The sequence below is a fragment of the Montipora capricornis genome, chromosome 1 (genome assembly GCF_036669925.1).
Source record: "Montipora capricornis isolate CH-2021 chromosome 1, ASM3666992v2, whole genome shotgun sequence".
In the NCBI taxonomy this organism is placed as follows: Eukaryota; Metazoa; Cnidaria; class Anthozoa; order Scleractinia; family Acroporidae; genus Montipora; species Montipora capricornis.
In genome coordinates, this window is record NC_090883.1 from 42,451,316 (window position 1) to 42,467,876 (window position 16,561).

The 16,561-nt window shown below is 40.0% G+C and overlaps 1 protein-coding gene across 1 annotated transcript in view; it reads left to right on the plus strand.

Annotated features, from left to right (window-relative positions):
• Nucleotides 1-16,561, plus strand: part of LOC138044872 (uncharacterized) — an 81,358-nt gene that overhangs the window by 19,111 nt on the left and 45,686 nt on the right. The window contains exons 3-7 of the mRNA XM_068891274.1: nucleotides 6,701-6,797; nucleotides 9,974-10,028; nucleotides 11,546-11,748; nucleotides 13,457-13,586; nucleotides 14,501-14,653. Coding sequence (XP_068747375.1) covers nucleotides 6,708-6,797; nucleotides 9,974-10,028; nucleotides 11,546-11,748; nucleotides 13,457-13,586; nucleotides 14,501-14,653 — 631 coding nt within the window. The 5' untranslated portion in view covers nucleotides 6,701-6,707. The remainder of the gene's footprint in view (nucleotides 1-6,700; nucleotides 6,798-9,973; nucleotides 10,029-11,545; nucleotides 11,749-13,456; nucleotides 13,587-14,500; nucleotides 14,654-16,561) is intronic.

The following is a 16,561-nucleotide window of genomic DNA, read 5'->3' on the forward strand; positions in this document are numbered from 1 at the left end:
AAGATTTGTTTTATGCTTGCGCGAAAACGACAAATTCCGCCTTTACAGATAAGTGATCAGTAGCAAGTTCAATCTGGTCCCCAGAGTCCACTTTTCTTTTGGTGAGCACCAAGAACACGGAATCTGGCTAAAGCTAATGCAGGACGTTTGCGCGGAATCACGGACTTCCGGCTCTTCTGCGCATTCAGTTTAGAAATTTGAAACAGTAACGGTCGTCAACGGTTACAACATTGTACAATCACCGCGACTGCGCATATTTTTGGCTGTGGTCAGAGTCCGACGTCCTGCATTAGCTGTGGCCAGAGTACGTGTTCTTGGCGCTCACCAAAAGAAAAGCAGACTCTGGAAACGAGAATGAAGCCAGTCCTGGTAGTCAAAAATGAGATTTGTCTAAGAAAATCGCAGTTTTTTTTTATGGTATGTAAAGGTAAAAATTTAGGATACGTTTCATTTTTGTGTTTCGGTAGTTACGAAATAATTGTAACCAAGAGTGGATTCCTGGTGTAACTGGTACCCGGTATTTATCAGTACCAGTGCATGCCAAGGACACAGCACAGGCTGCCCAGTCGGTTAAAAGTAACGGTGAAGTAACACAGTATAGAACTTCGCTATCTCGAACTTTCTGTTATCTCGAACATAAAACCATTTCCCTTGGATTTGCCAATAAAATTTCAAGCATTTTTACTCGGTTATCTCGAACTCATTTAACTCGAACTACTCGCCATCTCGAACAAGTTTTGGCTTCCCGTGACCGAAATTTACCCAGTTATCTCGAACTCTAATAGCGATATTGATCAATAAAGATCAGAAAAGTCAGAACACACCTAGTTATACATGACACTTTTGTTACAGCATGCAAATCATGGGTTGTGTTGTATTAATCTATGCTAAGTATGCTTATTCTAGTCTATGTTTTAATAAAAGAAATTTTTGTAACACTTCAATGAATTCTACGGTTTCTTCCCCCTGAGATGAAGGATGCAAAGGACAAGTGCATCCTGTCTTCATCACCAAAGTTGACGGGTTTGCCTTTCACTATGACCGCACATGAATTGTTTTTATCGGCTCGAAGAAATGATGTGACTAACTGTTTGATCACCACCAAGAATAGACTGAGTTCCTTGTTGTTACGGCGTAAATATGTACGCAAAACATTAGTTAATAGAGGGGAATGGTTATGAAACCCGACAAATTTCTTTGTTGTATGTTTTTGTTCTGTTTTGGCCTTGACCGTGCACAGGACACAATAGTTGTTTACTCCGTACTGAAGAACTAACCAATAGAAACGTGTTGGTAACGTAATCATACATAGTGTATGAGCGCAAAACAAAACTGAGATTGTGCACGGTCGTGGACTTTCCAAACTAAATCTTGGCATCTTTGTTTGCTCGTTTGACATTCGCCGAGCTTCAAAACCAGTCCCCTCTATTAACTATGGCAAAACGAACAATCATGCCATAATGCACTCTTTCAGTTTAAGAGCTTTTGCCTGAGAGACCGGGGCAGACTTGGAAATGAAGGTCGGCCGATTTCGCTTAAAATTGGTACACAAAGTACTTATGTCGACTTATGTAATATGCCAAAGTTTTAGGTTCAACGACTTTTTTTTTAGCCGAGTTCTGGATATCAGCCCCTCAGGGGTCCCAAGAGGCTGATTTTCAGTGCAATTTTGGCCACTTTTAAGTCTCTCTTTTTGCAACATGAAATTAATTTCAGGCAAAAACAAAACCATCTTTGTAAAGCCCTATCCTTAGGCTTTTACGGGTGAGAACATTAGCTTATGGACGTTTTTCGCTAGCCTGTGGCTGTTATCACAACTTGGTCATATTTGAAGCATATGGGAAGCAACCGGAAATGGCCTGTTTTTCAGACCAAATATTTTCCATGCCCATGTTTTATATCTTGAGGTCTTAGTATCTCTGCAAAGTTCAGGCCTTAGTTTAGTAATATCAAGAAAAAAATACTAAGGTTGAGGCTTTTACTAAGAAAAAAACTTACGAGAAGATGGCTAACCAGGCTACTCGCGGTTAACGTTTCAACAAAGCGTGTCTGCAAAAATCAGCCATTTAATTGCGATTATCTTTTTTCCTTCCAAGTTATGGTAAAAAGAGACCCTGAAGTTGATTGCCACCGAAAAGACTTGCCGTTAATAAGAAATTTTTAGGTGATTGTTTTAGGACCGATCAGATAGTGGTCCGAAAGCGGTTATAAATTTCTTGGAAGAAGTCTTTAAAATTACGGACAGTAGAGCCGCTGCGAAAACTCTTTATTTACCTAACAACACATCTCTTACTCGTTCAACGTATCACGTCTGTGGCCCGTAGTAATGAAGCGCTAATTAAATCAGTAGTTCCATTCAGTAGTACTATAACCCACCTGTTTGGGCTTTAATATTTTCTGAAGAAAAAAATAACTTATCGGTCTCTTTAAATGCAACCACAACATCTGTCGTGACAGTACTTGAGAATCGTTTTGAACCTTTAAGAAATTTCGAATATAATTAAAGCTAATCGTCTAACACAAATTGCAGTCACTCTTCCAGTCTATTTGCAAAGTGTCTGGATAAATTCACTTACAAAAAACGCTTACCTGGCTTCACTTTTACAGACATGCCCCTTTCCTACAATCCCTTAAAAGTGAGGTAACATTAGAAATTTTAGCCCCAGCGATAAATTGGTCGCAAGTGCGTCGTTGCGAGTTAGATATACACAGGTCGATTAATACCGTACGTGACGAGGTCATTGTAGTTTGCTGGCTATGACTGACTCGGAATTCAGTTGTTTTCTCGTGCAGATTCGTCTCCCAACCTCGTCCCCAGGGCCTTCTCCTCAACGAGGTTGATTCGTCTCCTTGATATTGCAGAGAATGATTATGATAGAACTTGTATGAGAACCTCAATGGAATGATTTGTTTACTGAATATTTATTCATACCCAGTGCCCCAGTGTAAATGGCTCACGTATGTTGTAAATGATTGATAAGGACGTCCAACACGGTCCGTTTTCGCCGCCAATCCGCTAAATTGCTAGAAGATTACTCACGGGCACTCTTTCCCTTTCTCTATCAGTATTTTCCTTTTGTTGCTTTCTCAAGAAAGTGGACACCTTGCCGGCTGCTTTGTTTGTTTGCGAGAAAAGAAACTATCTGCGATCTATTAATTAAACTAATTTTAATTAAATTAATTAATTAATTAATAGATCGCAGGTAGTTTCTTTTCTCGCAAACAAACAAAGCAGCCGGCAAGGTGTCCACTTTCTTTTAAAAGATAGGACAGGGGTGGAGTGGGTTATCTTTCCGGCAAAGACTACTGTTTTGACAACTTGGGAAATAAAATATTTCAGCTTTCTTGGAGCCCTTAAGGACTTAGGGTTTTTTTATGGCACCCGTAGCTGTAGATCACATGAAAAAGTAAGTCTTTATGGACTCACACTGAATTGCTGACCCTTAACTCTGGTTTCGGTAATAAGAAGCAACCTAGGCGGTAATCGCCCTGCAGGGCCATTATGCATGCTGTAGGTGATAAGGTAAGTCGTCACAAGGGTTAGTGCCCGCTCGTACCTGCTGGAGCTTAAATTGGTTACTGCTCTTCTTTCCTGGACAGGATAATAATCACTGGTGCCCATTTATACATCTAGGTGGACAGAGGCACTGTTGAAGAAAATTGCCTTCCCAAGACGACATGTCAACGCCCTAGTAACCAGGACCGCCCGATCCAGAGTCTAGCCCGCTAACGCGCTATGCCAGTTCCTTTCTGTGTAGAATCCGAATGTAATGTGGACTTTAATCTGTCCTTATAATCAACAAAATGCATCGGGGAAGAAATAAATGGCCAGCACTTTTAAAAGAAAGTGGACACCTTGCCGGCTGCTTTGTTTGTTTGCGAGAAAAGAAACTATCTGCGATCTATTAATTAATTAATTAATTTAATTAAAATTAGTTTAATTAATAGATCGCAGATAGTTTCTTTCCTCGCAAACAAACAAAGCAGCCGGCAAGGTGTCCACTTTCTTGAGAAAGCAACAAAAGGAAAATACTTATAGAGAAAGGGAAAGAGTGCCCGTGAGTAATCTTCTAGCAATTTAGCGGATTGGCGGCGAAAACGGACCGTGTTGGACGTCCTTATCAATCATTTACAACATACGTGAGCCATTTACACTGGGGCACTGGGTATGAATAAATATTCAGTAAACAAATCATTCCATTGAGGTTCTCATACAAGTTCTATCATAATCATTCTCTGCAATATCAAGGAGACGAATCAACCTCGTCCCCAGGGCCTTCTCCTCTGCGATCTTCTCCAGACGAGCCGCCATTTTGAAAATCGCAGAGGAGAAGGCCCTGGGGACGAGGTTGGGAGACGAATCTGCACGAGAAAACAACTGAATTCCAAGTCAGTCATAGCCAGCAAACTACAATGACCTCGTCACGTACGGTATTAATCGACCTGTGTCAGGAGCTCATTAAGGGGAGCCTCTATCTCCTATACTTGGCCTCGGAGTCAACCCTTTCCCGAGTAGATTTATTTATAGAACACCTCCCTTGGGAGATTCAGCACGCTCACTGTTGTAAAAGCCAATCAAAACAGAGCTATCTCAGCGTCAAGGGAATTATGATACTTTTCGCGGGAAAAACCGGTTCCTAAAAATAAATTTACTCGGAAAAGGGTTGACTCAAGGAATTAAAGGAGATAGAGGCTCCTCTTGATGAGCTCCTGCCTGTGTATATCTAACTCGCAACGACGCACTTGCGACCAATTTATCGCTGGGGCTAAAATTTCTAATGTTACCTCACTTTTAAGGGATTGTAGGAAAGGGGCATGTCTGTAAAAGTGAAGCCAGGTAAGCGTTTTTTGTAAGTGAATTTATCCAGACACTTTGCAAATAGACTGGAAGAGTGACTGCAATTTGTGTTAGACGATTAGCTTTAATTATATTCGAAATTTCTTAAAGGTTCAAAACGATTCTCAAGTACTGTCACGACAGATGTTGTGGTTGCATTTAAAGAGACCGATAAGTTATTTTTTTCTTCAGAAAATATTAAAGCCCAAACAGGTGGGTTATAGTACTACTGAATGGAACTACTGATTTAATTAGCGCTTCATTACTACGGGCCACAGACGTGATACGTTGAACGAGTTGAACAAAGGAGATAAACTTAACGTTGCAGTTTGGACGGAAAAGTTGCAATTTTGCATTGTGATTTACCGGCAAGAGATGTGTTATTAGGTAAATAAAGAGTTTTCGCAGCGGCTCTATTGTCCGTAATTTTCAAGACTTCTTACAAGAAATTTATAACCGCTGTCGGACCACTATCTGATCGGTCCTAAAACAATCACCTAAAAATTTCTTATTAACGGCAAGTCTTTTCGGTGGCAATCAACTTCAGGGTCTCTTTTTACCATAACTTGGAAGGAAAGAAGATAATCGAAATTAAATGGCTGATTTTTGCAGACACGCTTTGTTGAAACTTTAACCGCGAGTGGCCTGGTTAGCCATCTTCTCGTAAGTTTTTTTCTTAGTAAAAAGCCTCAACCTTAGTATTTTTTTCTTGATATTACTAAGCTAAGGCCTGAACTTTGCAGGGATACTAAGACCTCAAGATATAAAACATGGGCATGTAAAATATTTGGTCTGAAAAACAGGCCATTTCCGGTTGCTTCCCATATGCTTTAAATGTGACCAAGTTGTGATAACAGCCACAGGCTAGCGAAAAATGTCCATGAGCTAATGTTCTCACCCGTAAAAGCCTAAGGATAGGGCTTTACAAAGATGGTTTTGTTTTTGCCTGAAATTAATGTCATGTTGCTAAAAGAGAGATTTAAAAGTGGCCAAAATTGTACTGAGAATCAGCCTCTGGGGACTCCTGAGGGGCTGATATCCAAAACTCGGCTAAAAAAAAGTCGTTGAAGCTGAAACTTTGGCAGATTACATAAGCCGACATAAGAACTTTGTGTACCAATTTTAAGGGAAATCGGCCGACCTTCATTTCCCAGTCTGCCCTGGTCTCTCAGGCAGAAGCTCTTAAGATTGTTGTATGTTTTCACAAATAAAAGTCGTATCAATGGATCATCACCTCGTTTAATAATTACAGTTATTTTTTTGTAGTTTGACATTGATCGGTTATCTCGAACCCCCGCTATCTCGAACTTTTTTTGTGTTTTCCTTGGCTGTTCGAGATAGCGGGGTTCTACTGTATATTATATGAAGCAAGAGATTATGAAGCCAATATTTCGAAAGGCAATGACTTTCGTCATCAGGGTTTTTAAAAAACTTATAACCCAATGAGTGTTCAATAAGAGATAAGAGGGAAAGATTCGCACTTCATTTGCAATTTTCTCGCTTGGTTAACCATGGGATCGCGTCAATTGACATACCCATTCAAATTAAATATCTATTTTTGACAATTGTGTGGTATGGACGCTGAGTCATTCATGAGGAAGAAAGTTTCACTATCCAACCTCATTTCCGCTGAATATGATAAACTCGGGTAAGTAAGTATTTCTTCTAGATTTGTTCGCTGACCGAAAACACTTGTTAAGCTATGGTGGTTTTAAAGCGTACCTGCCAGTTTTTCAGTGTTATTACTCGCACTTGAACTCAAATACTTGCCAAGTTGTTACTTTTCATCACGTCTTGCCTCTTGGTCTATGAAATCTATTGTAACAACATTCCTTCGCTTTTTTGTTATCTGTTGTTTGATAGGAACAGCATGAAAACGGCTGTCATTTACGGAACTTTGTTGTTTATGGTTGTTACTGTGTGTGCTTCTAACCACTGTCTAGATAGCTGCTACTCAAAGGTAAGCTGAAGCCATTTTGTTCGCTGAGATATACACAAGCCTCTATGAATTTTAATGTTTAGTTAATTTGACGTTGCTTCGTGATGATTGTTCTAATTTGGAAGTAAAAGTTTAAAGATAAAGCAAATAGCCTTAAAGCAAACAAAAGAGGCGAACTGAAGAATTTACAAAAAGTAGCGTCTGATAAAACATATATTGTCCAGATGTCGTGATTCCGAACATGTTGTTAAGATTGTTTATGATATTGAAGTTGCATATTCATTGTATCGTCTAATAATTATTTAAGTGCACAATTGAAGACCATATTAAGCAACAAACTAGCCAAATAACTTCAAATTGCCATTGATTTCATATAAAGCGTTCCATTTTACAGTTCAATTATTCATATAATCCCAGTCAGTGAAGGATTAATTAATGAATTCTAGGCCTTAATCACACGGCCGCCCATGATGGAAAACTTTGTTTGTGCGTACCGAAACTCGTTCCCAAACATTTCAACTCAAGGCTCGAGAAACGAAATCTATTGTATAGACCTCGAGCCTCGAGTTGAAATAAAAATTGAGTTTATCAAACGAGTTGATAAAGGTCGAATATAATCAATTTTTGTTTCAATCTCCCACCGACGCATTACCACAGTTTCTTTAGAAACTAAAATTTTGCTCGAGTTGAAATGTTTGGGAACGAGTTTCGGTATGGCTGCTGGGCGACTAAGGCCCATTCTGAGGTAAACTATTTATTTTCCCGAATTGTTCCTGTTTTCTAGTTTTCTGTTTGAGGTAGTTATGTGCTGTGTAAAGCTAAACAATATCAAGGAAACAGAGGTTGCATCCATAGGGGATTCGGAGGGCTTTTATAAACCGCACTTAAGGAATGTTTATGAAAGTATTCTAATGAACTTTATTTTAAGTGTCAATTGTATTTAGCCGGTTGGGGAACTAATTGGGAACACCGCTGTACAGAAATCAAACCAATTCATATTAAATCTTAAGTTGCTTTTTGAGGCGATGGAAAAACCTCTCGGAGCAGAGCACAGAACCACATTTGACGCCAATGGGGTATCGAAACCAGGGCACACTGTAGACTACTGCTGGGAGGAGTGCTGCATGTTCCTTAGAAATTAGGTTTTATAGAAGTGAGCTGTGAACTTGAAGGCGAATACGAACCCTGTGTGATGGAGGATGTGATTCAAACTGTGGATTTGAAACAATTTTTCTACGAAAAAAAAAAACAATCCTCCCTTAGAACTCAAACCCAATCTCTGCTCAACCTCTGAGTCCCATTCAAGTCTTGGTTTTTTTTAGGCTTCAGTCTGCTTAAAGGCGCCCGCAAACGAGGAAGTAATGTTGCGGAAGCAAATATTCTCCCGTTTGCTGCCACAGGAAACATTTGTTGACGAAGCCAAATTTTGCTTCCCGGAAAGCAAAAATGTTGTTTCTTTATTTGTTCAGAAACATTTTGTTTCCGCAGAAAATGTTTCCTTGTTTGTGCGCCGAGAAAACAACATTTCAGGAAACAATGCTTTCGCCACAATGTTTCCTCTTTGCGGGCTCCTTAAGGGGCCGTCTCATAACTGCGATCATCTTCGTTAAGAAAACAATTATCATTGTTGCCTTCCGGTTATGTTCGTGACGTCGCAGTTTAATCTAAATCTAAGGACGCTTTCCATTTGACAGAACTGATCGGCCAGACCGGGCATTTGGAATGACTAACTCTACAACGCTGTCAAATTAACACACTTCGAGGATGATATATACTCCTCCAGAAGAATATGAGGGATTATCATGAAAGTGTTCCTTCAAAAATCGTTACATTTCCTTGCAAACTGACGCGTCTGGCCGACCAGTTCTGACAAAAGGAAAGCGCCGCCCTAAGTTAAGTTTGAAAACAATTTGATTTTATAGGGAGCTTTTTGAAATGATTGAACGGATGGAGTCCTTCCTCTTCATAATCTCATACATAGCCTCTGACAAAGTTGTATAAGACGAGGGCTTTGGTTCGACGTAGTTCGATATGCGGCTAAAGATGATTCAGGCCGGTGTAAGATGATCGGTTAATTTGTTCTACAGGTGAAGGACAACTGAAAGTCAGAGTCCCCAAGCATGGGTCAATTCAATAAAAAAGTTACACTTGTAGTGTACAAGTTGAACCCTTGACGGTTTTTACATGTTCGCGGGAAAAGTAGTTCTATAAACATTTCTACAAGTCGATGTTACAAGACTCCGACTTGTAATTACAGGTGTAGCGTTACACCTGTAGAATTTGGTGCGTATACAATTCAATAAAAGTTTTACAGGAGTCCGACTTGTATTTTTACAAACGCCTACCTTGTTAATTACAAGTGCAAACTACAAGTCGTAAGTTTCTTTAAGCTTGACGCACGACATGTAAGAAGCGTATTTTGAAATTTTGATATGTTCTCGTCGAGCGAAGAAGACCTAGAGGAACCATTGAGACACCGAGTTATTCGGCAGCCTAGAAATTTTGAGGAAAGACGGTTGTTTGGCATTAAAAATCGACGTACTTACTTTGGCCAACAGCTTGAACAAATAAACCTCGTGCAATTGTAGTCTACAAGTGTATTCAAGTTAAATTACAATAGTAAAGCTACAGTTGTACGTTACAATTGTATCGGGACCACGGCTACACGTACGGTGAATTCCAGTCAGGGGAAGAAAAATCTTTTATTGAATTCATGAATTGACAAGTTGGACTTTACTCGCGTAAGTTGCACAAGTAAAAACTACACCTGTAACTTTTTTTATTGAAGTGACCCCAGGATTCGAACTTACGACCTCCATAACACCGCTCGGATGCTCTCTGCACATTGAGCTACAAGGGTCCCTGGGTAAGGAGTGCGTCCCGGTGGTTTGGGGGCTTGCCTTGAGATCTGGGGATCCCGGGCTCAAGACTCATTCCGCCGCCACTCGTTGAATTTGATCCAGGTAGTCCGTGGTTCAACTTCTCTGACGCCGGCCGGTCGGGATCGTTAACACTTGTTGTTATTGTTGTTGTGTTATCTCGTTTCGTTGATTGAGCTTCATTAAAAAGCCCCTTTGGGAAGTGGTCAGTTTATTATGTATGCAGGTTTGAATGAAACTTAAGGAACGCGGGATCAGAAAAAAAATCTTGCATTGACATTTTCCGTAAATTGATCATAAATAATTTTTCCATCCTAGATCTCTGACATTGAGCTATGTAATACAACTTGCCAACAGTTAAATGCGTCTACAGGTTGGTATTGCATCAGAGGTTTGCATTGTGCAACTTTATTAATAATTCCTAATAAGTAGTTTCTTCGAAACACATTTGAAGATAAAAACTAGCGATAAAATTCAACGACGTTTCAATCTCGCTGAGATCATTTTCAAGTTTAAAAAAATGAATAAAACTTTGCATATAAGAAGTAAAATCACACGTGAGAATATGAAAAGCAATAAAAATGTGGAAATATGTACTAAGCGTTACAAAAGGTAAGTGATAAAAACTAAAAAAGGCTAGATAACAATAGGACAAAAAGCTTCACAAAAGAATATATGAAATACTCCGAGCTATAAAAATAACTTTGCACGGATGGAGTCAGACTGCGTGTTCAAAGTTGGCTTTAGTTCTTTTATAAAATCATCTCATAAATTAAGCAGTCAAATTTGCTCTGGCACTTCCGTAAGATCTTGAACCCAAGGGACCCAAGGGACATATCTCGTAGATTCAGGATCTTACGGAAGTACCAGAGCAAATTTGACTGCTTAATTAATGAGATGATTTTTATAAAAGAACTAAAGCCAACTTTGAACACGCAGTCTGACTCCATCCGTGCAAAGTTATTTTTATAGCTCGGAGTATTTCATATATTCTTTTGTAAAGCTTTTTGTCCTATTGTTATCTAGCCTTTTTTAGTTTTTATCACTTACCTTTTGTAACGCTTAGTACATATTTCCACATTTTTATCGCTTCTCATATTCTCCCGTGTGATGTTACTTCTTATATGCAGTTTTATTTTTTTTTTAAACTTGAAAATGATCTCAGCGAGATGGAAACTCGTAGAATTTTATTGCTAGTTTTTCTTATTAATAATTGCCTCTAGATTTCTTGGTCTTGGACTTTCATAAATTCGATGGGGAGGGGAAAGACAAGAGTTTTCCACCCTCCCTGCTCGTCCGAAAAATTGTATTTCCTTAAAGTCGTTGAATTGCGGTAAGCAAAAATGCCATCTCGTGAATTTGCTTAATATGTATCTGCATAGTTTTTTTTTCTGTGCTATACAGGACCCTTTCTAACTCTCAATGAGTGACAAAAGCAAATTCCTGCCAAGATAAGCATGAAATTCCTTGTCAAAGCTAGAGTACAAGCATTACTCGGAGGCCATTTCGAGACTGATTTGTCTCCTTAGGTGATAACAGCAAATCCCTCACTAATCCTTATAATTACACCTACTTTTGAACCACATTTGATCCTTGCAATCTGATTGGCTCTCAACCGTGCAATTGATCCATGAATCGCACATTTTTTGTAAACCCCCTTTTTCTAGTCCATCAAAACTGAGTGAACTTATAACAGTACTAAACAATTAAGTAAATATTGACATTGTCCATAAACTGTGATTTCAAAATGGGTGCAATAAAGTGGTAATTTAACTTCGTACCAACTTAAACAAGTGAATTCAGAGTAAACTGCAGTCTACTCCGCTCAGTTACAATTTCTAGGTAATCATCTTAGCAATTATACTTAAGCCGAATAATTTCTTGCTTTAGAGAGCAGGAAAAGTGCATCACTCCCAACACCGGATGCTCCTCTTCTTCTATCCTCCACCTACTTTATGTTCACACTGCGATGGGATGACTACAGAAAAACCAGATACAATGCCTCGCCAATTGTTTACGTACTGGAGGTCACGCGACATCTGAACATCTCGGATCCAGCTATAATTCTGCCAATTATCCAGAAATATCACCAGGTAAGTCAAAAATTGAGTCGCAAAGTCAGCTCAATAAAAACAGATTCGTGAATTTATAAGAACCATTGTGAGCTCGTGTATATGAATGAAACCTGTTTCAGGGGCCCGTTTCTCGAAAGAGCGCAAACGTTTTGGGCACTAGAAGCCATTACGAGATCACCATTCAGTTGTTTTGAAAAAACTGTTCTTTAAGAGGGGCTTAGACGCGCGCGCGGAGCACCATGGGTAAAGAAATATGGTAACCCATCAGTGCCAGAAAATTATTTGGTTTGGTCACCGTACGACCGTAGGTACGTCCCCCCTTCAAGTATGCCAATGTGACCGGTATCACGTGACCATAGCGCAGGCTCAAGTTTAGAGCTCATCAAGGCGGCCACACTCCAGCTACTTTACAGCCATTTTATGGTCAATTGTTAATATAAAACCTCTCCGTTCTTAAGATACGTAGGCCCAAAAAATAAAACAAAATAACAACTGGGATAAACACGGTAAACCAACACATTTCATAAGGTCTTGGCGCAACATGCATCTCAAAAGGCACAGGCACCCCAAGCTCAATGTGAGTATGGCCTACAAAGTTAAAAGGATTTGTATGGAAACCCCGACAAAGGCTTAAGAAGATAATTATGTGAAAAAATTCTCAATTAAAAATAGTAACCTTATTGCCATTGTGAGTAGCTTCCTTCCTGTGTGGCTATTTTCCAGATCAACCGCTAGTATCAATTTATTTTTAGGATACTTCGCCCACATTTTACTACGCGAACGAGATGGCCTAACCGCGAGAAACTTACGATAGTGCAAAGTTATGTTTTGAGGTAACGTTTTCGTCGACGTCTCCGTCGTAGATCGTAAAGTCCCTAATATTTCGAAGAAGCCACTTTATCACAAAACTGGCCTCGGCTTCGACCGTTGATAACAAACTGAGCCTTACCGAGGTGGCAGACCGTAGTTTGTCAACCGCAATTTTTTTTATTTCCCTGGGTCTCCCGACATGACTGCATTGTCTCAGTCTTCCAATCACAGCCACGCAGACACTCTACACTCTCATTGGCTAATTTGAAACACTTGGACAATGTGAGTGCAGAATGTAATATGATCGCCATTAAGCTATAACGGCCGTAGCCACACAAAAGAGGCCAGCGCATGAGACGATTATAAAAAGCCGAGCATTATTTGGAATTTATCCGTCAAAACTCGCGGTGCGATCACGGAGTGGAGTTGATGTGATACGAAATTTATCTGGCCTTAAGGCTGTGGTGTTTTTATGGAGATTCCGTCCGTAGCTTTGTGATGCAAGAACAATTTGTGGGACGAGCTCGCTGCGAGTCACCAGCCTTTCTTGAAATGACAACCAACGACATCGTAAAAAATTGGTAAGCCACAAACCCGTCTAAAACCAACACAGCTTGCGCTCCGATTGGACAGAAAAGTTGAGGACAACTGTACGTAGAAGCAAGTGAAGTTTATTTCTACATTTGCAGCGTAATTTAACATTTATAAGCTCAAAGTTAATTTTCCCATACAAAGGCTATAAATTGTCTACCGAGCTTGGGCTGCCTGTGGTTTAATGTGCGTTCTCTGATCTATTTTCTGCGCCATGGTTCGAATTGTAGTAACATGAGTTACTTAGATAGACCGCTGACCGAGTTATTGGCAAGAACATGAAACGCACTCTCGGTAATCTTTTGTATTTTTTCCCCAATTGTAGACGGGAGACACGACCTTCACGATTCCTCAACCGTTCATCACAAAGACAAATTTTACGTTTCGCTTGGCTGTTGTTTCCAGCAGAGGTACTTCGAACTTTTCTGTTCCAAGTCCTCTCTACCTAACGAACAGTAAGTATTTTGTAGAATCCTTTATAGAATATTCTCGCTATTGTAGTGAAGGAGGTGATGAAATGTTAACCCCAGTTAATGAATGAAGAAATGGTTGTGTTGCGAAATTAACTTGCAAAGCAAACGAAATTTGAGTCTTATTTGGTGTTTGTGTTTTATCATTCCAAAGAATGCTTGTAATAGGATTTCCTCTTACCAGTTCGGATGTTCTGCCCCTGAGCTACAGAGCTCACAGCTTGGTGAATTCCGCCATCTCTGGTTCAACGTAAACTTGTAATGAGCCCACTCAATCACGAGATTATTGGCCACGTTTTCCAACTGAAACAAAAAAACATATTTTCAAACGAATAACGTTTGATTTCCGGAGGATTAGCTTGCAAAACCCTGTTGAATGGGGCCGCCGTTTTGAGACAACAACTTGGACCCCGTGACGTCATTTTCTTACGTTACGTCATCCCCGCCCGCCATCTTGGTGGACGAAAACAAAAGATCTCTCTTTAGCTTCTTACTCTTTTGCTCGTCTATTGGGACACCATTGGCAACAATGTCTCATTACCGTCTTTTAAAAGGGTTTTTTAGAGTACCCTAAATTCGACATGAGTAGGAGTTTGCCTCTCCCATACAAACTCTATGAGTGAACCTTTGCGCGTAACTTTCTATTTTTAGAAAGCCACAAGTTCTTCGCCTCTGTACGCACTGTTTAGAAGGGCCAATCAGAATAAAGTTAATGTCAAAAGAAGACAAAAATAGCAAAAAAAAAAAAAGTGTACAAATTGATGTAAATGTGAGTCTCCTTCAGAAGGGTTGGTTCTAAAAACAGAAAAATAAGCGCAAAGGTTGACTCAAGGATGTAGTGCATACGGAAGCTCTTACTCATGGGCTCCTGCCTTAATTACTGTATTTGTTTTTTATAGGCACCTGTAAGAGAGAAAAAGATATACACCTGATGTTTTTCAATGAGACGTTTCCATGCCCAGTATTTAATGTTCGGATGAACTTTACAGCCACCGAGGCTATGTTCAGAAGCCCTCGGATTTCTTCCACTTTATCCTGGGATTATCCTCATGGTATGTTCAACAGATTCCTTCCTACCATTAATCTGTTCAGCAACTGATCTCTCAGCTCTTAACCATATCTTAACGATCCTTGTTCGCAGAGGCCTCGATTGTTGTGTCAGTAGAGACTAACACTGTTATAAAAATGGAATGGCTACTAGCGAAAATTCGCGTATCTCCGACACTAGCCTGCAAGCAGGCTCTTGCGTTGAAAATGACGTGCTGTCGAAATGTAGGGGCTTGGTTACTAGTTTCTAAAGTGGTAACCAAAGGGAGGCCGCGTGGTGCAGTGGTTAGGGCGTTGGATTTGCATGCGGTTGGCCTGGGTTCAAGTCCCGTTCTAACCTCTGGTTTGGATTTGTTTCCGGTTGTTTTGGATTCAACTCTACCTCGCTTTGTGAACAGCCAACTGGCCCGGGTTGCTCGAAGCATGGTTATCGCTAACCGGTGTTAAATAGCATGGAAACCTAACAGGTTTTTATGCCTCTTAACGAACGGTTAGCGCTAACCAGGCTTCGAGCAACCCGGGCCAGGTTCCTCCTGCTAGTTGCGGTTCTTAATCATATCTCTGTTAAGTTTGAATTGTTTCTTTAAGATTATTAAAAGTGGGTTGCCTGTGAACTGGCTTGAAAGCTAAGTGCAATTCACTATAAACAAAGCATTGAATTTTTTTTAAAAAACCAATCCCCCATATTTCGACCGCGCACCATTTCAACGGAAGAGCCTGCTTGCAAGCTACTCCGACACTACCAGATATCGTTGTTTTCGGGAGTAATAGAGAGAATCTGGCCTCTGTGAGACGAGAAAGCTGTATTTTACGTCATTTACGAGCCTATAGGGAGCTTCAGCATCGACAACGCTAATAGGGAGTTTAAGATACCACAACGGCTACGGGGACAAAAGCGGCCCTTCAAAATATAAGTTTGAGCTATTCCAAGTATTTCATGGTTATTCCATCTTGTTTGTATTATATAATATGGGCGAAGTGTCCTATAACTGGATTGGTAAGGACGGATTTGAAGTAAAGAGTGAGATTGAAAGATTCACTGTAGTTTGTCCACGTTGTCGTCAAAACCTTAAATTTGGTCATTTCTCGTAGTAGTTTTGACGAGTACGGGAGAGAAATGTTCAAAAAAGCGTGCCTCACGTGCAGCACGATCATTTTGGTTCTTTTAACCAATAATATTACTGCTTTTTGGCGTTGCCGTAGCCATAGCCGTTGTAATTTCTTAAACTCCTTAATGAATGATTCAAAGCAACAGGGAGCTTAAAAAAGGAGACGTTTTTGAACCTCGAAGAGAATTGAATATTTCGCATGCTAGCCAAGTCTCTCCTAGAATTTTAAACTGATCTTCTCTAATAGTGAAGAGATTCTTAGCAATATAAATGTAGTAGTATCAAGCCACTTTAAAAAGGAAAACAGCTCACTTCTGGTTGTTCTCCTTGGCTCAGAAACGTCTCGTGCGACTTCTGCACGCTCCACACGTGCATTTTACATCTTAGTACATTTCTTTGTTGTCAGTTTTAAACAACAATAGGGACAACGTACGCGAAAACGTCACCTCAAAATATCGTATCGTACGTCTTTCGCGATAATTCCATCTCGCTCACGTCGCCCAATGTGGGCGAAGTATCCTAAACGTAAATAGTTACGAGCGGTCTCAGAGTAGGAATAAAGAATGAAAAATTCCTATGTGTATCCTCATGTTGCCGTCAAAACCTCAGTACAAAGTCTTTTTGTACATTGCGTTCCCGTACTCGACGAAACAACAACGTGAAAAGACGAAATCTGGGGTTTTGACGACAACATGAGCAATCAAGAGTGTTTTGATAATCTTCTTTCTTCGCGTCAAAACCGTTTGTACAAATCTTGTTATAGGATACTTTGCCCATAATGTAACACACGAACAAACTGGAATT